Source organism: Heterocephalus glaber, unplaced genomic scaffold (genome assembly GCF_053883595.1).
Source record: "Heterocephalus glaber isolate CG9 unplaced genomic scaffold, H.glaber_assembly_v1.0 deba00001610, whole genome shotgun sequence".
NCBI lineage: Eukaryota > Metazoa > Chordata > Mammalia > Rodentia > Bathyergidae > Heterocephalus > Heterocephalus glaber.
This window is the reverse complement of record NW_028258381.1, coordinates 22,890,032-22,908,328: the sequence shown is the minus strand read 5'-3', so window position 1 is coordinate 22,908,328 and position 18,297 is coordinate 22,890,032. Positions and strand designations below refer to the sequence as shown.

The 18,297-nt window shown below is 48.6% G+C and overlaps 1 protein-coding gene across 21 annotated transcripts in view; it reads left to right on the top strand.

The window, feature by feature from the left end:
* Window positions 1-18,297, top strand: part of Cux1 (cut like homeobox 1) — a 374,970-nt gene that overhangs the window by 331,242 nt on the left and 25,431 nt on the right. For 16 of the 21 annotated variants that reach the window (XM_087195781.1, XM_087195782.1, XM_087195780.1 and 13 more), the window contains 3 exons: window positions 2,503-2,805; window positions 7,506-7,694; window positions 13,829-14,093. The exons of the other annotated variants lie outside the window; for them this stretch is intronic. In XM_087195781.1, the coding sequence (XP_087051907.1) occupies window positions 2,503-2,805; window positions 7,506-7,694; window positions 13,829-14,093 (757 nt within the window). The remainder of the gene's footprint in view (window positions 1-2,502; window positions 2,806-7,505; window positions 7,695-13,828; window positions 14,094-18,297) is intronic. 21 annotated transcript variants of the gene reach the window in all.

Genomic DNA, 18,297 nt, shown 5'->3' with positions numbered 1-18,297 from the left:
CTAATCCTGCTGCCAGGGTCGCAGTGGTTCCTGAAAAGCATTTTTTACTTTTGCACTACTGGGGTTAAACCCTAAGCCTTTACACTGAACATCATCTCAGCCCTTTTTTATTTTTTATTTTGAGATAGGGTCTTACTAAGTCACTAACTTACCCAGGCTGGGCTCAAACTTGTAGTCTTCCTGCATCAGCCTCCCAGAGTGCTGGGATTACAGGTGGATGTACCTTCATTGGGTCCATTTGCTGACTCATCTGTCCGAGCCTAGCCCAAAAGCACAAGTGATTCTGCATGCTGACCTGAGATCAGGACAGTATCTCTGCATGCCTGCATCTGTCCATGAATGAACTGCCTCCCAGGAGGCACCCAGACAGGGCTTTGGTCATCTAGATTTTTTCTTTGTCTGCAGTCACAATCAGGAGCTCCTCCAGTGAGCTTTCCCTGGCTTTTCATGGCCAAAATGTATGTGAGAAGTGGCTGTGTAATGCCTGGGAGAAGGGACTTTGTGACCACTCTGCTTTTTGGTAAGATCTGCCCACACAGACACCCAGAACAAAATAGAGAGGCAAGAAAGCAGCCAGCACCATGCTGTTTATTAGCCAGGCAGACATGATTTCGACCTTGCTGTGGGTTAAAGGACATAAACCTGAGAAGAAATCTGTTTATCATGTGGGGAATTCATGCCATCCTTGACAGTAGATGGTGAGCAAGATGGATGATCTGCCAAATTGGTCCCTCGCATGGGTGAATCAGGGCAAATTTACAGTATAATTCCTTTACTGCTTCAGATACAAAAACAACATTTGCTAGGTTTTATATCCAGTTGTCTGTTGACCTGGGGGTGAGCAGAGAGAAGAAATCCGATTTGTAGGACTCATATTGCCTTAAAGATTGATACAGACCATTCCTGTCTTTCACATCTGTCTCTTTTACATTTCTCACACACCAGTCTGGCGTTTTTTTTAACCTGATTTTCCAGGCTGAGGACACAGCTTTATGCAATGGTGGGACTTTGTACCAGTGCAAGGCAATAAACAGGTTTATCGAGTTGAATTGCAGTTGTTTTATTTGGGGTTTTCCTCGTTCTCAGTGTTCATACAAAATATTCCTTGTATTTGGAATATATTTCGTAGAGTTTACAGTTCAGAATGGGTTGTTAGCCTGAATCTGAAATACCCAGCAAAGCACACTTGGGTACATATTAAATGGAAATTAAATTCTTCTCTACTGTTACATTTTTCCCTTTGGCTGGGTAATAGTATTTTGGAGGACCTGCTAGTAGACTGATGTTACCTAGGAACCTGCTACGGTCTGAGGGAGCAGCAAGCAAGAGACAACCCCAAAGATCCTGCCCTCTGTGACTTGTCATCCCTCTGCAGCTAGAACCTAGCGCTCTAGAGCCCATGTGACCACACCTGACCCTCATGCATGGCCTGCGGGGTCTCACTACGTGGCAGCCTCAGTGGGAGTAGGAAGAGATTGTGCCTAGCACTGAGCTGAATCACAGGCACATTGGCCTCGTGGGTGAGAACTCAGTACCTAGTCGCTACACATTGTCCTCCTGGACAGTCTTTCTCCAGCATTGGCAATGAAGAAATGTCTGGAAACACCTCAAAACTAGACTTAAGCCTGTCTTATGGTTCTATAGTGATGCTAAAGATAGGACAGGGGTAATGCTCACCAACAGAGCACAGGGTGATATTTCCCACTGTGCACCTGCAGTCACTCCAGCAAGCAAAGCTCTTCTGAAACAAGGAGCCCATGGACACCTGGGGCCCCACACCAGTCCCATCTCTTCCAGTGTCATTCACAGCATAGTATAGATGAAAAAAGAGCTTGACTTTCCAAAATAGGCAGTGCCAGCAAACCCTGGGGCTTAGTGCAGAGAGGACACCCTTCTGTTTGGTTCCTTCCATCCTCAGCTGGGGTTGGGTCCTGGGGACCCCTCTGGCAATCACAGTGGAACCCAATCCTGGGTCCTAAGACCTGAGTCTCACTGTGCCACCCTGAGGGCAGCAGCCAAGGCCTCAGGTTCAAGGGTCTTCATGACTGTGGTGACCACACTTCATAGGCAGCCCTTACTGAAAATAATCTGTGCTTTCTTTTTGTTCTGGGAAATATGGACAAAATAATTATGCAAGTTATAATGTAGCCACAGTCCCTATGAATTATTAGAATTACAAGGTTTCCTTAGAAGAAATCATGACATTGATAATACATGATTAATATGACAGATATTTTTTACCAGAATGCCTGATATTAAGCCTTCAAAAATCTTTTATTTAAGTCTCTAGTTGGTTTTTTCTTCCTGTTGGTGTTATTTTTGGTCATTTAACACAGAAAATTAGAGGTTACTCTCAGTCAAAAAAAACTATAAAATAATGCATGAAGATCCATAGAAGACCACATGGTCTTGTTTGGTATAGGCTGTTTAATTAGTATTTCCTAGAGAAGGAAAGTTGATGAACGTGGTAAAAGATAACTGTTTTCGTGTGTTTAACTACAGAAAGCACTCCAAAGACCTCTGCCAGCTGCAGCCCTGCCCCCGAGTCCCCAATGAGTTCCAGCGAATCTGTGAAGAGTTTGACTGAGCTGGTCCAGCAGCCCTGTCCCCCCATCGAGACCAGTAAGGATGGCAAGCCACCAGAACCCAGCGACCCGCCAACTTTGGACTCCCAACCCACAACCCCACTGCCTCTCTCTGGACACTCAGCCCTCAGCATCCAAGAACTTGTAGCCATGTCTCCAGAGCTGGACACCTATGGCATAACAAAGAGGGTCAAGGAGGTGCTGACAGACAACAACCTTGGTAGGTCCATCTCAGCCGCCAGCTCAGAGGCCAGCAAGTCATTTCTTATTTAAGGTCTTGGGGTGAAGGGAGCTTCAGGCAGAGCCAGCCCAAAGGTTTAAAGTTCTAGCCAGGGGGCCGGGGATTTAGCTCAGTGGTTTCGCCACCTGCTGTGCAAGCACAAGGACCAGAGTTCGATCCCCAGTACCAAAAAAAATAAAGTTCTAGCCAAACTAGGCATGGTGATACATGCCTCTAATCCCTCTGGGAGGCTAAAGCAAGAGGATCATAAGTTTAAACCAGCCTGGGCAACTTAGCAAGACCTTGTCTCAAAATCAAAAATTAAAAAGCTGGGCCATAGCTTGGTGTGAACACCCTTAGTTCAATGCCAAATGCCATCCCCAAAAAATTTTTTAAAATAAAATAGTTCCAAGCATACCCAGGCTGTGACCCACAAGTTGGACACACCGGGCTTGCCTAGGCCACATTGTGTGAAGAGGAGCTGTGTTAGGCCACATATAAAATATATAATATATTTAATATGTAAAATAACAAAACTTCTTTTAGTTTCTGTATTTTTTATTAAAACAGGTACATTCAACCCACAGGCCACAGGTTGGGGGTGCCTGCTCATTACAGACTTCTTATAAGAATATGGGCCAGATGTGGTGGTGCATGCCTATGATCCCAGCATGCTGGGAGCCTGAGGCAAGAGGATCACAAGTTCAAGCCCCGCCTAGGTAACTTAGTGACTTAGTGAAAACCTGTCTCAATATAAAAGATGGACTGGGGATACAGTAGCTCAGTGAAAGGCCCTGGGTTCAATCTCCCGTACTACAAAAAACAAACATGGGCCTGGGCCATACCCCAATGACAGAGCACTTGTTGAACATATACGAGATCCTGGTTCTATCCCTAGCACAAAAAAAAAGGAGATGGCAAAATCCTACAGCTGTGAACATGAAAGGAGTGGACCATGAGGACCCACAGGCCTACAGGTCCATCCCAGCCCCCTCCACACCTATGTACTCCCCTGCTTGGGACCCCCATGAAGATAGCCTGTGGCCCAGAACAGACCAGGGGGTGCACTCGGGTTGTGTGTATCAGGTTTGCCCAGCAGAGCCCTAGACCTATGGTGGCTGCCAACACCAGGCAGGACAGCTCAGCCCCACAGCATCCGGTTGCTTTGTAGAGGGGTCCAAGCAGCTCACAGTGTCTGAGCATGGGGCCTGCTGCTAGTACCCCTGACCCCCTCTGGGAGGCTGGAGTCATGGTTCCTGTGGTGAGGTGGTGAGTAGCAGCAATTCTAGCAGTAACTTGGTGACCATCCAATATTACTGTTACTGTTCCCACTGCCTCATGAAGACGGGACAACCCTGGAGAGCAGAGTATGTCACTGTCCCATGGTGTCAGACTCAGGCCGTTTGCCTAGTCCTTCCAACTCCAGTGTCATCACTGGACAGAAGCTGTGGCCCTAAGACTGTTATAGTGTTTTGTCATTTCTCACCACCATGGCCCCTGAAGTGCTGTTGCTAATACAGGGCTGGCCTGGGCAGGACACAGAAAAGGAAACCAGCCAGTCCCCAAGTCCTTGTGTCCTTATTTCCCGGGTGGACGCATCAACATGTGGAGCACCATTCTCCAATGCAAGCCATGCTAAGACACTCTACAGAGCAGCTAGAATTGCTCAGGCCTTTCCAGGGAACCTGATGTGTCTGTTGTCCTTCCCAGGAAGTGAGAAGAGAAGGGAATAGCTGACTTCCCATAAAGTCTGCTTGGTGACCTACAGCCTGGGTCAGGCCCACTTAATGTGGTTGAGGCCTGCCCTCTATACACTTCGTGCAGTCCGTTGTCCAAAACAGCACAGAAAAAGAAGCATCAACTGAGAACATTTTTAATTAATTCATAAAATGAAAATGTGTGTGGTGGCACACACCTGCAATCCCAGTACTCTGGGAGGCTGAGGCAGGAGGATTTCAAGTTTGAGCCCAGCCTGAGCAACTTAGTAAGACCCTGTCTCAAAATTAAAAAGGGGTTGGGGAATAGGTCAGTGCAAAGGCCCTGGGTTCAGTCCCCAGGACCCCACACACATACAAAGAAAGAAAATGTAGGTGTTACTATAGAACATGCCCCAAATGCCATTGAAATGTGCAGGGATTCCTAGACTCAAGTCATCCCCTCCTTTACAGCCTTGTCTCAAGTCTAGAGAAGTAGGCCTGGTACAGACAGTATCACTGCCCGCTCCTAGATAAGAAGCATCATTCCATGTCAGCCTTCAGCTGAGAACCAGCTGAAGGGAATTCTCATTTTAAAACCCCTACATTGCAAGTTCACAGTTACGATATTGTAGATAAATACTGAAATGTCCTCCTCAGCATTGCCATCCAGGTCCCCACTGGTTATGTGCAGCCAGGGCCACACTCCGCTGGCCTGTGGAATTTTCAGACACTGCAAAGTCCAAGCATAAGATTTTTCTCAACAAACAGTTGCCTCCTCTTGGAGAAGGAACTTCTGGGAAAGCCCCACAGCAAATCACTTAGACACAGTGGTCAGAAGTAACCCCTGTGGTTGCTCCAAATGGACTTAGCTATGTAGGTAGGGAAAGTCGCCACCTTCCCACAGGGGCATTAGTGGAGTTATTGGCACAGAGGGGCTACCTCACTCCCACAGCCAAATTGGCAGGAATGGCCCTAAGTCAAAGCAGGGGCTTCCTTCCCACTCCACCTGGGGTCTTGGCGCCTTCATGGAGTATATGCAGCTCCATCCCTTGCAGTGACATGCAGAGTCTGTATGTGTGCACATTTTACGGGGTAAAGGTCTGTAGGTCTCTTCAGTTTTTCAAACACATCTGTGACCCAAAAACAATTGAGAGCCATGGGTAGGAAACCTCTCAGTGATACAAATACTTTTAAGAGTAACCACTTGATTTTTTTTTATTCCCTTCACACAACCAGGGAGGCCAGGCAAATAGTAACTAGCTGTTCATCCACATGGCTCTCCTGACAAAGTGAGCTCTTTGGGATCAAAAGAGATTAGTTCGTCTGATTAGAATTGGTAAAATTTATTTAAAACAGCTACAACAAAACACAAAAAGGACTTGGGACATTTATAGGCTAAACTAAGAGTTTAAAAAACAGAGAAGCCATATGTTTACAAAATCACAATGCTTTTTTTGTTTATTTGTTCCTTAGTTTTTTGGGCTTGCTGGGAAAGGAACACAGAGCCTTACACATGCCAGGCAGGCACCAGCCACTGAGCTGCAACCAGAGCTCCAGTAAATTTAAGTTAAAATAACTCATTAAAAAAAAAAAACAAACCTAGTGTCTCAAATTGGAAGCAGCAAACTTCCCACAAAGAAAACTTTGACTTAGGAGGCCCTCATTTTATGATATTTCCTTCTGTATTCTCTCTGGGAGCCCAGGTGGATGTTTTCATTTCACACATGCAGGGTGTGGTCACAGGGTCCCCTGTTGCTGCAGGAAATTGGCTCTCTGTGCCCCAGGACACCATGTTCTGGACACCTCGTAGGCCTAAACACTGGCCTCTCTGGTTCTAGTCTCTGTTTCCACTTAATAAATCCTGTTCATTCAACCTCTTCCATCAGTTCATTTGGGTCATCACAGATTCTAACTTGTAGCTTTAAAAGCAGTGGCCCTCTTCACCCACAGCACAGTGGCTGTCAGAGAAACAAGCCTTTCTTTTAAGCCCCTGATGAGCATTACAGACATAGCACTGCCGAGCTCTTCACAGCCCAGTGCCCTCTGATCAGCCCAGGAAGCAGGCTGCTTGCCCTGCCTAGGAGAAGAAAGGGTACTCAGGAAAGGGGTTTGATCCACTCCAAGCTGCACTCAGCAAAGGCGGTGAAGAGTACAGGAACAGCTCAAATTGGAAATGGCCTCCTTTCAACAACAGAGCAGGGAGCGGTCGCCTTCTCTTTCCCATTGTGACCCTGGATCAGGTGCCCTGTTCTCCCAGCAAGACCTGCAACTTTGCTCATCATGAAAGGACCACAGCTACCCTCTGGTTAGGGGCTCCCCAGAGAAGTCTCTGCATGCTACTCACCCCCCATCTTGTATTTAGGGATGGAACTGCCTCTGAGAAGAGCTGCAGGTGGTATCCAGGCTGGGTTCTGCCAGCGCCTGGAGGCTTTTCTGACAAAAGTGAAATTTGTTTCATATATTCAGGACATGAATATAATGCCTGCCTTGCCAGTAGAGCAGCTCAAAGTCTGGCTAAAGAAGTATTTCCGGGCTAGGATGTGGCTTAGTGGTAGAGCACCTGGCTAGCATACAGGAGATCCTGGGTTCATTCCTCAGCACTGAAAAAAAAAGAAAAAACAAATATTTCTGCAGGGTCCGAGATTTAGCTCAGCGGTTCCACCACCTGCCTTGCAAACGTAAGGTCCTGAGTTCCCAGTACCAAAAAAAAAATATTTCTACAAAAGGCTTGCTCTGAGACAGGACCCCCACTGGGCAGATTCTAGGCTATTCCAGCCCTGTGTATGACTGTATTTTGTATTTTGTTTTTGGAAGGGTTGTTTGAAACAGGATCTCATTAAGCTCCTAAGTTCCCCAGGCTCGGCTCGAACATGGGATCCTCCTCCCTCAGCCTTCCAGAGTACTGGGACTACAGAGCTGTGTCTGATTTTTAACCTTGACATGCATTTATCCTCTCAAATCCCTTCCTCTCAGTGACTATTTCTTGGTTCTATCTCCTCCTAGGTCAGCGCTTGTTTGGGGAGACCATCCTAGGGCTCACCCAAGGCTCTGTGTCCGACCTCCTTGCCCGCCCAAAGCCCTGGCATAAGCTCAGCCTGAAGGGACGGGAGCCTTTTGTCCGGATGCAAGTGTGGCTCAATGACCCCAACAATGTGGAGAAGCTGATGGACATGAAGCGGATGGAGAAGAAAGGTGAGTGTCTGCCCTCTACCCAGCAGTGGGCCTTCAAGCTCACAGACCAGCCATTTCCTTATGTCTTCCACTCAAGGCCAATGAGGACACTGATCCCTCACCAAGCCACTGTGAGGCAAAGGGTCTCGGACAGTCATCAGCTAATGTAGACCTGAGAGGCCTGGGAAGATTTCATCATTTTCTGGCCAGCGGCCTGAATAGAAAGATCTCTTAGCACTGCGGGCAGAGCAGGGTGGTGGCTCGTCACAGCATCTGTGGCACAGGTACACATGCAAGTATTGCTGGAGAGCTCATTAAGGAATACATTTAGCAGATGAGGAAATTCAGGTTCAGAGAAGTTAGGGGCCTCCCCTAAGGTCACCCAGCCTGAAAAGCAGCAAGCACATTGCTGCCAGAAGAGATCCCCCTTCCATTAGTTTCTGGCCTCTGGGAAGCCAGCCTTGCTAGGGGAGAAGCTGCAGAGGCACCTGAGTATGGTCTTGAATGTAGCTGGCATCCTTCCCGCACCCTGTCAGCCACAGCACAGTAAAAAGTCCAAAGGGGAAGCAGCTCTGAGGAGGACAGCTGTGTCTGCTAGGTCTCATGGTTTGTGGTTCCTGATACTGGTCTGCCCCCCAGGTCCCCCGGTCCCACTATCACTCACAGTGCTGAGAGCCCACTGGGCAGCTAAATCCAAATCCCTTAGGTATGGAGGCTCCCACCAGCCATGCCCACCCTCCCTGAGCAGCTCATGCAAAGCACCTATGCAGAGCGGCCATCAGAGGTGTAGCCCTGCCTGTCTCCACTCCAGGGTACCCAAGCTAGTGGGTCAGAACCCAGGTTATGGCCCCTCATTCACTAGGAGAGTCTCTAGCCGAACACACTGTTCTCACCCAAGCAGGGAAAGGGCCAGTGCCCCGCAGCTGGAGCCCCCAATGCCTGCTCCCTAGCCTGGCCCTTTTATAAGAGACTTGGCTCTCCCAGCTTCCTGCTTACCAGGCACTGTGCCCATACCTCACTTAATCCACATTGCTTTAGCCAGTGTAGATTCCCCTAGGCCTTAGAAACTGACCTGAAGCTGGCATGAGCAGAGCAGGCATTCCCTGCAGGGCCAGCTGGCACCAAACTGTGCTCTTACATATGCTGAGGGCCTGCCACACGGACCCCAGGCACCACTGCTGCCCACTCATGATAGGCCCCAGTGGTGGCTTCCACCCATCCAAGGCCCTCTGCCCAGCTCTGGCCTGTCGATGGGTGCGCTGAGGCCCTGACACAGGCTGCAGCCCCTTGGGCAGTTCCATGCAGCATCACAAGCTTCAGAGGCCTTGTGCCGTGTCACTCCCTAACTTTTCTACTTATTGTGGGAAGTTTCAAGAAGTAGGGAGAATGGTACCAAGAACTCAGTCTAGCCATTGCTGAGTTTCAAACAATATCACAGTCCCCCATGGAGGCAGTGTCTACCACAATGTATTTAGGGTAGCTCCTCTCAGTGCCAGGGAGTATCCAGTCCTCTCCAGAGCAGCCCCATCCCTTCTGACATCAGGGTTTCAGAGAGCCCTGATCTCGCCCCCGCCCCCCCCCCCGCAGTGTGTTTCTCACCACTGGAAAAGGACCCTTGTCCCCCCAGACAGATCTGCAAGGACTTTCCAGGCCTCTGTGCTTCCTTCCACGTGGACTCGGCGCCATCTTGTGTCACAAAGGAGTCACTGTCTCTGCAGGGCCAGGCCTCCCAACATCCCAGATCACCAGAGCACTGCCATCCTCCCTTCTAGCCAGTGTCCTCTGCTCAGTAGAGAAGCCTTTGCCAGGCCCTTCAGTCACACAGCAGGGGCTGGAGCCCAGTCCTTCCCTCAGCTCCTGGACAGACCCGCCGTGGGAAGGAGGGGCAGTCCAGACTGTAGACCATATTCATTTTCTCTGGGGGAGATTCACCTTCTTGACTGTTTCCTAGTCTCTAAATGGCAAGTGAGTTAAGGAACTCTGTACCCTAATTTCCTGCCCTTGAAAATGAGAATTAAAATGCTAACTTCTCCAGGTCGTAAGGATTAGAAAGAATGTACTCAGTCTAATAAGACCTCAGTAAATAAGTTATTAATTTGATTTCCTTCAAAATAAATCTTGCCCCCGGTCTAACCCAAATTTAAAATTCTGTGCCAGGGAATCAAGGCTCTGTGATTTATATGCTTCCTTCTCTTCCATAAAGCTTTGGTTTCTCCTATGAACTCTAAATATATTTTCTTCTCCTTATCTTTTTCTTTCCTATAAACCTCTCTCTCTACTCTACTCGGCCATCTGCCTTTCTGTTCCTGTCACAGGTGGCCTTGGAACTGGGCCCTTGAACCAACCTGTCTGTATTCGACAGCACATGTCTGTTCACAGTCACACGCACAGTGTCTCAGCTGTCTTGGCAGCCCAGGGTTGGCCCTCACAATCCAGTCTGCTCCCTGACATTGATTTGGGATCTGAGTGTATGTCCCCCAGCTCAGTGTGGCTCCCAGGGACATTGGCTGGGGCTGCTCCCATGCTAAGGCCCAGTAAAACCAGGATGGGGCCAGACAGGGTAGCAGCTCTGTCCCCGGCAGCCTTAGATCAGACCTCACTCCCCTCATTTACTCACTGCATGACCCCAGATGAAGCCTAGGGACAGTGGCCCAGAGCCTCCCAGAGTATGACTCAGGACTAGATGATCAGCGTCAGGTGCAGCTGCTGGCAGTGACACTAGTGGCTCTTTGTGCCTCCTGCCCCTTGAACTTAAGCACACTGTTCATATCTCCCATAAGGAATTTCAGACCATATTCCCAACTCAGTCCGTCAGGAATTTTGGTGAGCAGTGTTCCTCTGTGAAAGCAGCCCGTGGTTTTGGACTTGAAGCCTGGTAGGCAGCGACAATGCACCCTAGAACCTGAGTTCCAGCAGTCCCCATCCCCCAGTGCCTGCCTGTGTCCTCAGGCTGCAGCATTCCCCTGCCTCCCCATTCCCTTATTACATCTCTATCACCTCCTCCCTACCTCTGACTGCAGCGACCTTTCCTCTCCTGCAGTCCCTCCTTTGCCTCCAGGCAGGCCTCATGTCTCTCACACCCCAGGCCCCGCCCCAGCCTCTTCTCCCTGGGCAGCACCACACCGCCTGGAAGTGGTCCCAGCAGGCTCAACTTCATCATGTCCCCTTCCCACCTCCATCATCTGCCAGCCCCCTGCCCCTCTCTGCTTTTTCTCAAGATCGTGGCCAGGGATCACTTCCTCCACACCACCCCCTGCCTCTGCCTACCCAGAAGACCTGTCAGAACCATCCAGCCCTTGCTCCAGGAGTTCTACTCTACCACCCAAATCTTTTTTTTTTTTGTATATCCTTGTATTGGTACATTTTAGGTATACAATATAATGACATTCATCATTGGAGATATGCACCTTTACATACTTTCTTGGTACTTATTTTTTCCCCCTTCCCCTGCCCTCCCTTCAACCCCTCCATCCCTCCCTATTTACAAAGACTTTGTTTCCATTTTTTCATTTTCTCATATTAATTCCATTCCCTTCTTTCCTTTCCCCTACCCCTCCCACTTCCCCTTCCCCTTTGCCCCTTTTCTTCCTATTTCATATTATCTATTATACCTTTTAGTCCTTGTTTACACTTTCAGTTTCTCACACTAGAGAAACTATTCACTGTGTCCTATTTATTTCACTTAAGAGTATTGCCTCAGTGTGCATCCATTTAGCAATAAATGTCTCTAATTTCTCATTTTTGATGGCTGAGTAGTACTCCATTTTATTAATCACATTTTCTTGATCCAGTCTCCAGTTGATGGGCATTTGGGCTGTTTCCAAGTTTTGGCTATTACAAATTGTGCTGCTATGAACATGGGTGCACATATATCACTGTGGTATGATTCTTTTAATTCTTTGGGGAAGATACTCAGCAGGGGAATAGCTGGGTCAATGGGACTTCCAGTCCTAGTTCTTTGAGGTATCTCCACACTGATTTCCACAGTGGTTGCACCACTCTATACTCCTACCAGCAGTGGAGCAGGGTTCCTCTTTCCCCATAGCCCTGCCAGCATTTGTTATTGGTTGATTTCATGATAACAGCCATTCCTTCTGGAGTGGGGTGGAATCTCAGTGTTGTTTTCATTTGCATCTCTCGAATGACCAGTGATGTTGAACATTTTTTCATATGTTTATTTGCCATTTCTACTTCTCTGAGAAATGTCTGTTCATTTCAGATGCCCATTTTTGGATTGGATCTTTAAATTTGGGAGGTCTGATTTTTTTTAAGTTCTTTATAGATTCAAGATAGTAGACCTTTGTCTGAAGGACCGGTGGTTAAGAAGAGTTCTTTTTTTTTTTTTTTTTCCTTCGGTACCAGGGATCGAACTTGGGTCGTTGAGCTTGCGCAGCAGGCGGCAAAACCACTGAGCTAAATCCCCAGCCCAAAGCCTTCTTTTTTTTTCTTTTTTCTTTTTTTTGGTACCAGGGATCAAACTGCTAAATCCCTGGCCCACTACCACCCAAATCTTAAACTCAGGTACCCAGTTCCCTGACCATCCTGCCTTGGCATCTCTCTTCATTCCACCTTATCCAGGACAGCCCCAGGCCCTTGATGGCACCCAGACCTCAGCTGCCCCTGGCTCACATACTGTATCCCCCACCTGCCCTCTCTGCCTATATTTCCTTCCCTGGCACCCCATCTCCATAGCCACACTTTCATCCTCTCTGGACATGGTGCTCCTTTCTCCCACATCTTCACACTCCTCCCCTGTGCACTCTAGCCAGACCTATGCCCCAGCCATTCTTCACCCATCCTCCTTGACTCCTGGGTCTTGCTAGGCAATTTCCCACAGTTCCTGGGCTGTGTGCCACCTCCATTTGGTACCTCCAGCTTCTGTGGGGCCCCTGGTACTGCTCCCCAGTCCTGGCCAGCCCTCTCCACATCATACCCTAGGGCTCCTCTTCTCAGATTCCTTCTTCCCACCTTCCCACATCATAAAAGACAGGGGAGATGGCACCCCTGCCTCCATCCTCCTGCCCCACTCCCACTCAGGACCCATCCTTATATTCCTCCCAGGACCCAGCTTGTGCACTAGCATCACCAGCCCTTCCCCTGCCATCTCTCTCCCCTCAGTCTAGGGACAGTCTCTTCCCACACTTAGCTAGTCGTGGTGACACCCACCTGTAATTCTAGCACTCTAGCACTCCATTTTGGCCCTTCTCTTTCTCATCTGTGTCATGACTGTGGCTGCGCTTTCTGTTCTTCTGCCTCCCCAGTTCCTCTCTCTGGCATAGACCATTCTTCTGAGCTCCTAGGTCAAGATTTTTTCAGTTCTACCCATGTCCCACAGGGTAAAGGTCTGGCTCCACATCCCACACCTGCTCCCACCACTGCCATCCTCTCTGCACACATGAATATAGACATGCTCTTTCCCATCTGTCTTTTTACACACTCATGCCACAGTCCAAGTGAGCAGCCCCTGCCCTCTGCCTCATGCCAGGTCCGGGCTCTCCCTCAGGGTCCCTCCACAGTACTCTGCATTTGCCTCCCCATGGCACACTACTGTGCTTGTCCATCTGTAACCCCCCACTGAATGTCAAGCTCTGCAGGGGCAACACATACATGTGACATCAAGCAGAGCCTCAGTGTGTGTGCTACTGGGGACAGCAGGGTTCCAGTGCAGGTGCTTTTTGGTTTGGTTTGGTTTTAGGGGATTTTTTTTTTTTAGACAGGGCCTTGCTATATAGCCCAGGCTGTCCCTGAACTCTTGATCCTCCCCCTTCAACCTCCCAAATGCTGGAATTAAAGGCACACACCATGACAACTAAGGTCAAGTATTTTGAGATACTCTCTGCAAATGTAACTTTAAAGCCAGACGTGATGGCACACACCTATAATCCCAGAACTCTGAGAGGCTGAGGCAGGAGGATCACAAGTTTGAGCTCAGCCTGTGCAACTCAGTGATTTAGCAAGACCTTGTTTTAAAATAAAAAAGAAAAAGGGCTGGAGATGTAGCTCAGTGCAAAGGCCCTACATTAATCCCCAGTACTGCAAAACGAAGAACAAATGTAACTGCAGGCTGCCAACACACCACTGTGTTTGGGGGGACCCGGGCTTTGTGCTGCTTCCCAACTTAGCATTGACCTCACCCTGCCATCTCCCCTCCACAGCCTATATGAAGCGGAGACACAGCTCAGTCAGTGATAGCCAGCCCTGCGAGCCCCCACCTGTGGGCATTGACTACAGCCAGGGAGCCAGCCCGCAGCCACAACACCAGCTAAAGAAACCCCGCGTGGTGCTGGCCCCCGAGGAGAAGGAAGCCCTGAAACGAGCCTATCAGCAGAAGCCATACCCATCCCCCAAAACCATCGAGGAGCTCGCCACCCAGCTCAACTTGAAGACCAGCACCGTCATCAACTGGTTCCATAACTACAGGTGCGACCCTGCCACCACCTAGAGCTCCCTGCCCTAGGAGCAGGCTGGGCCACACCAGGGACAGTGGCCACGCACAGTGCTTGGAAACAATGCTGTAGACTTGGCCTCAGCACTCGGGGCAACTGAGGGCCCTTGGGTGGCCAGTTAGTTGGGGTCCCTCTTTGGAGTTTCTAACTCCAGAGATGTAGGGCCGAATCTATTCCCACAGCATCAGGTAGTTAGCAACAGTCAACATTTGCCACACCAATCCAGTCCAAAAATCACCTCTTGGCTATACTTTCATTAGGGAGCTTGTAGACATCTGTGGCCCAACATTTGTTCTGTAGTAATCTTGTGAAGCGTTCTCAGGATCTTTTATAGTATTGTTTTTCTAAAGTAGTTTGATTACTTTGTAATTAAATCATTTAAGTGCCTTTCTTTTGGGAAAGTTCACGAGTTAACAAAAATTCATTGAGCATCTACTAGAAGTGTTTTAACCAACTTCACATCACTCACTCCTCACCACTCCTTGAGGGGTAAAGTGGCATCTTCATCCTGTAGGGGAAGACATAAAACAGAGAGCTTGAGCGCCTCACCTACATAGGGCAGGGCCCAGTGCCCTTCCAGTGCATCAGAGTAGGCTGGGAGGAAAGGTTTGGAAGAGAGCAAGGCAATCCACTGAAGGGTGCTGAATCATTAGTCTCAGCTGTAGCCAAACTCCCTACTATTGGCAACTCCCAGTAGTCCAGTAGCAGTTCCCAAATTAGTGCCAAATTAAAACTGGGGTAGGTGCTCCTGGTTAACCCACAGGTGGCACACTTTTGGCCACTGCAAGTAGAGACCCTCACAACTGCTCACCAATAATAAGTGTCACAGAAGACCACAGATAGTTAAGGGCCCAAGGAAGGATCCTGTGTCTCTGACCAGGCTCTTCCCATTTGCAAGTTCTGCTGGGAACTCCCCAAGTTCTGAAAAAATGAGGAAAGTTTTAAATGTTAGATAGGCACCAGACCACACCCTCACTACCCATAAAGGCTGAGCTAAGTGACAGCAGCTTAGTGTGAGGTTTAAGGGGACTTGGCACGGGCAAAGTGCTCCATCAAGGCAGCACTGGCCACCCAACACCCTCCTTCCAGGAGGCTGGCTCCTTCCAGGACAAAAAGAGCACAGGAGCTGGGCACACCAGCTCATTTATCCCACATCAACAAGCAGAGGTAGGCTAGCAGTCAGGGTCAGAGTCCCTGTCCCTGGAAGGACACATCAAAGTAGAAAGTGAAATGAAGGAGAGTGAATAGAAATGGGGGCCAGGTTCTCCAGAGCGCCTACTGGCCAGGCACCAGGCAGTCCCTTCATCACTCTAGTGACAAAGATGCATTAGAACATGTGCTGCAAATTATGCACCTTCATGCAAGTAGTGTGACTCTCACTGTCACACAGAAGCATGTGGAGCTCTGAGGATCTGGACACGGTGCCAATTCCACAGACAATCTCCAGACCATTCCCCTGCCTACCAGGACCCCTTCTCATAGGTCCCCCACTACCTTCTGGCCAGGGCCCCTTCCCTTGCATTTCCCAGCTGCTGTCCCTTGTCTTGCTGCCCTCCTGACAGCCACAGTGATGCCCACTGCCTGGTGGCCAGACCATCATTATAGAGATGCCTCTTGTACATTTAGCACAAGCAAATTCAACTGTCCACCCCTGGCAAAAACACTGAGGGAAGGGGAGGGAGGAGAAATAGCAGTAGGACTTCCACACAAAGCAGGTGAGCCAAGGGTGAACCCTCCATCATAACCACAACAAAGCCGCTGCGCCAATTCAAATGGGAGAACAAGCCTTTGCTGTAGAGATTGGAAAGCGGTCAAGGACAAGGGATGAGACAAGCAGAATTGAACTAGAGACAAACTTGACAAGAAACAAAACAGTGCAAATGAGAAGCATACACTGGGTCATTTGGGTGTAGCTCAGTGGTAGAGTGTATGCTTAGCATACTCGGGGCCCTGAGTTTGATCCCCAGGACCCAAATAAATAATCTAGTTAATTTAAAAACTAACCAGAACCACTCCTGGAACCTCGTCCTGCTAGATGATAGAGAGTATTCCTCATGAACATGGAGACAAGTCTGGGCTAAAAAGGATGAGTCTTCTATCTGCTGAGCACATCTTATGTGCCAGACACTGGGCCACAAGTTTTATAGCTGTAGCAGCTCATTTAATCCCCCAGCCAGCACCCAAGCAGTGTGGGTCCTGTTTTACAGAAAAGGGTGGGTGGAAGCCTAGGCCTGATGCCCTGGGCCCAACAGTATCTCTTCCACCCCCACCAAGTGCTTGGAGCCGGCTCTCATTCAGAAAGCAGCTGGGGATAAGGACAATGACTTACTCTTGTCTACTTTGTGCCTGATATTACACATTTAATATTTTATTTAATCTTTATAACATTTCTGCAAGGAAGACACTGTCCTCCATGTTTTTCAAATAAGAAACTTCAAGCTCAAAAGGTCAAGTTAATTTGTCCAAGTTGCACAGCTAGTAGATAGTAAAGCCAGACTCCAGGCCCAGACTCACCTAGCTCCCAAATGCCCATCTGTTTGAGCCTGGCTAGGACTATAAGTGAGCCTCCACCTCCCAACAGGGTGAGACTGGGGGCTGTCCTCCACAGGTGTCCTCATTGCCAGGGGTTTGGAAGCCAGTCAAGAGCAGGGCCACCCTCCCAGCACATCACCAGGGAGTGGTCACAGGAGCTGCTATTTCCCAGGGTCTCCCCAAGGAGGGAGGAAAGTCTTGTTATCCCTGGGAACTTTGAATAGGATTCTCAGACCCCCATCTTTCTGAACCAAAGCTCAAAAATCTTCAGTACAAGATTCTAAGCTCACTCTGTGCAGGAAGCAAGTATCTTATGAAATAGATTAACAGCCACTACCAGAGTTCTGTGGACCTGGACCAAACCACAGCTCTCTTCTCCCTGGCTCCACACTGCCCACAGCCAGCATACAACCTGACTTACAGAAGCATTCCGTTTATTGATGACATGCCCCTCAGACAACATTCTCACGTACACCTAACCCAAAGGCTTTGTGCCAGGTGTGATGCTAACTTGCCCAAAGACGCTCTTCCGCCAGGGTACGTGTGCACATTATCAGAGGCTTTCTCAGCCCTTGGAAAGCAATACCTGGAGAGATGCTGATCTTAGTACTGTGAGCTGGAAATCCAGGGCCCTCTGAGGCAGCTTCCTTTCTAAAAAGGGAGAGTGTGCTCCCAGCTTGCAGTAGATAGCAGTGTCTCTGCAAAGTATCACAGCACATTTCCCACTGTTGGCTGGATGCAGCTTGATTAAAATCTGCTTGATATATTAAAACATATACTTGGTCTCCTTCCTGCTTGATCCAATGACACTTCTTCCCTGGTCTTAATTCAGAGGAAGGGATTAGTCAAAAATACACAATTTGGTGGAATCCTACTAGAAACCTCCCAGCCCTCTGTGGCTCAGAGTTGGAGGTGGAAGATGTCCACCTGAGGCACTGGCCCATAGTTGGTTCTCTTAGGGGAACCCCTGGTGAGGACCCAGTGATTAGCACACAGTTCTTTTTATTAATTCAGCCAGCATGTATGATACTGTATGCCAAGCACCAGGCCAAGCACACAGATTAAGAGTGAGCTTACCTTCCCAGTCCAGCTGGGGGTACAGTGGGGCAGTGATAGAGAAATGTGATATTCATTAAGTATGTGGTATAATCAAAATATGTGGTGAATTTTTTATAGCCATTAATGCCCTCGCCTCAGAAACATTTGCCCCATTATTCTTGCCACTTTCTTGTTGTTTTGGGTTTTTTGTTTTGTTTTGTTTTGTTTACCAGGTATCAAACTCAGGAACTTGCGCTTGCAAGGCAGGCACCAGAAGCACTGAGCTAAATCCCCAGCCCTTCTTGCCACTCTCTGAAGCAGTTCTGGAAGTCCTCTTTCATGAGAGTCTTTAGAAGGTGTAATCAAAAATATGTTAAATGCTGCTGTCCAGGGCCACCATGAGAAAGGCAGGCTCATAAAAGCATTATGGAATGTCTTCATCCACCTTCATTGACAAGATCTTGCACAGTACAACTTCTGGCTCTTCCCCAAAGTCAAAATGACCATGAAAGAAACAATCTATTTGCAAAGACCCAAGTTCAATCCCTGGTACCAAAAAAAAGAAACAATCTATTTACTTTTTACTTTGAATCAATTCAGGATGTTGA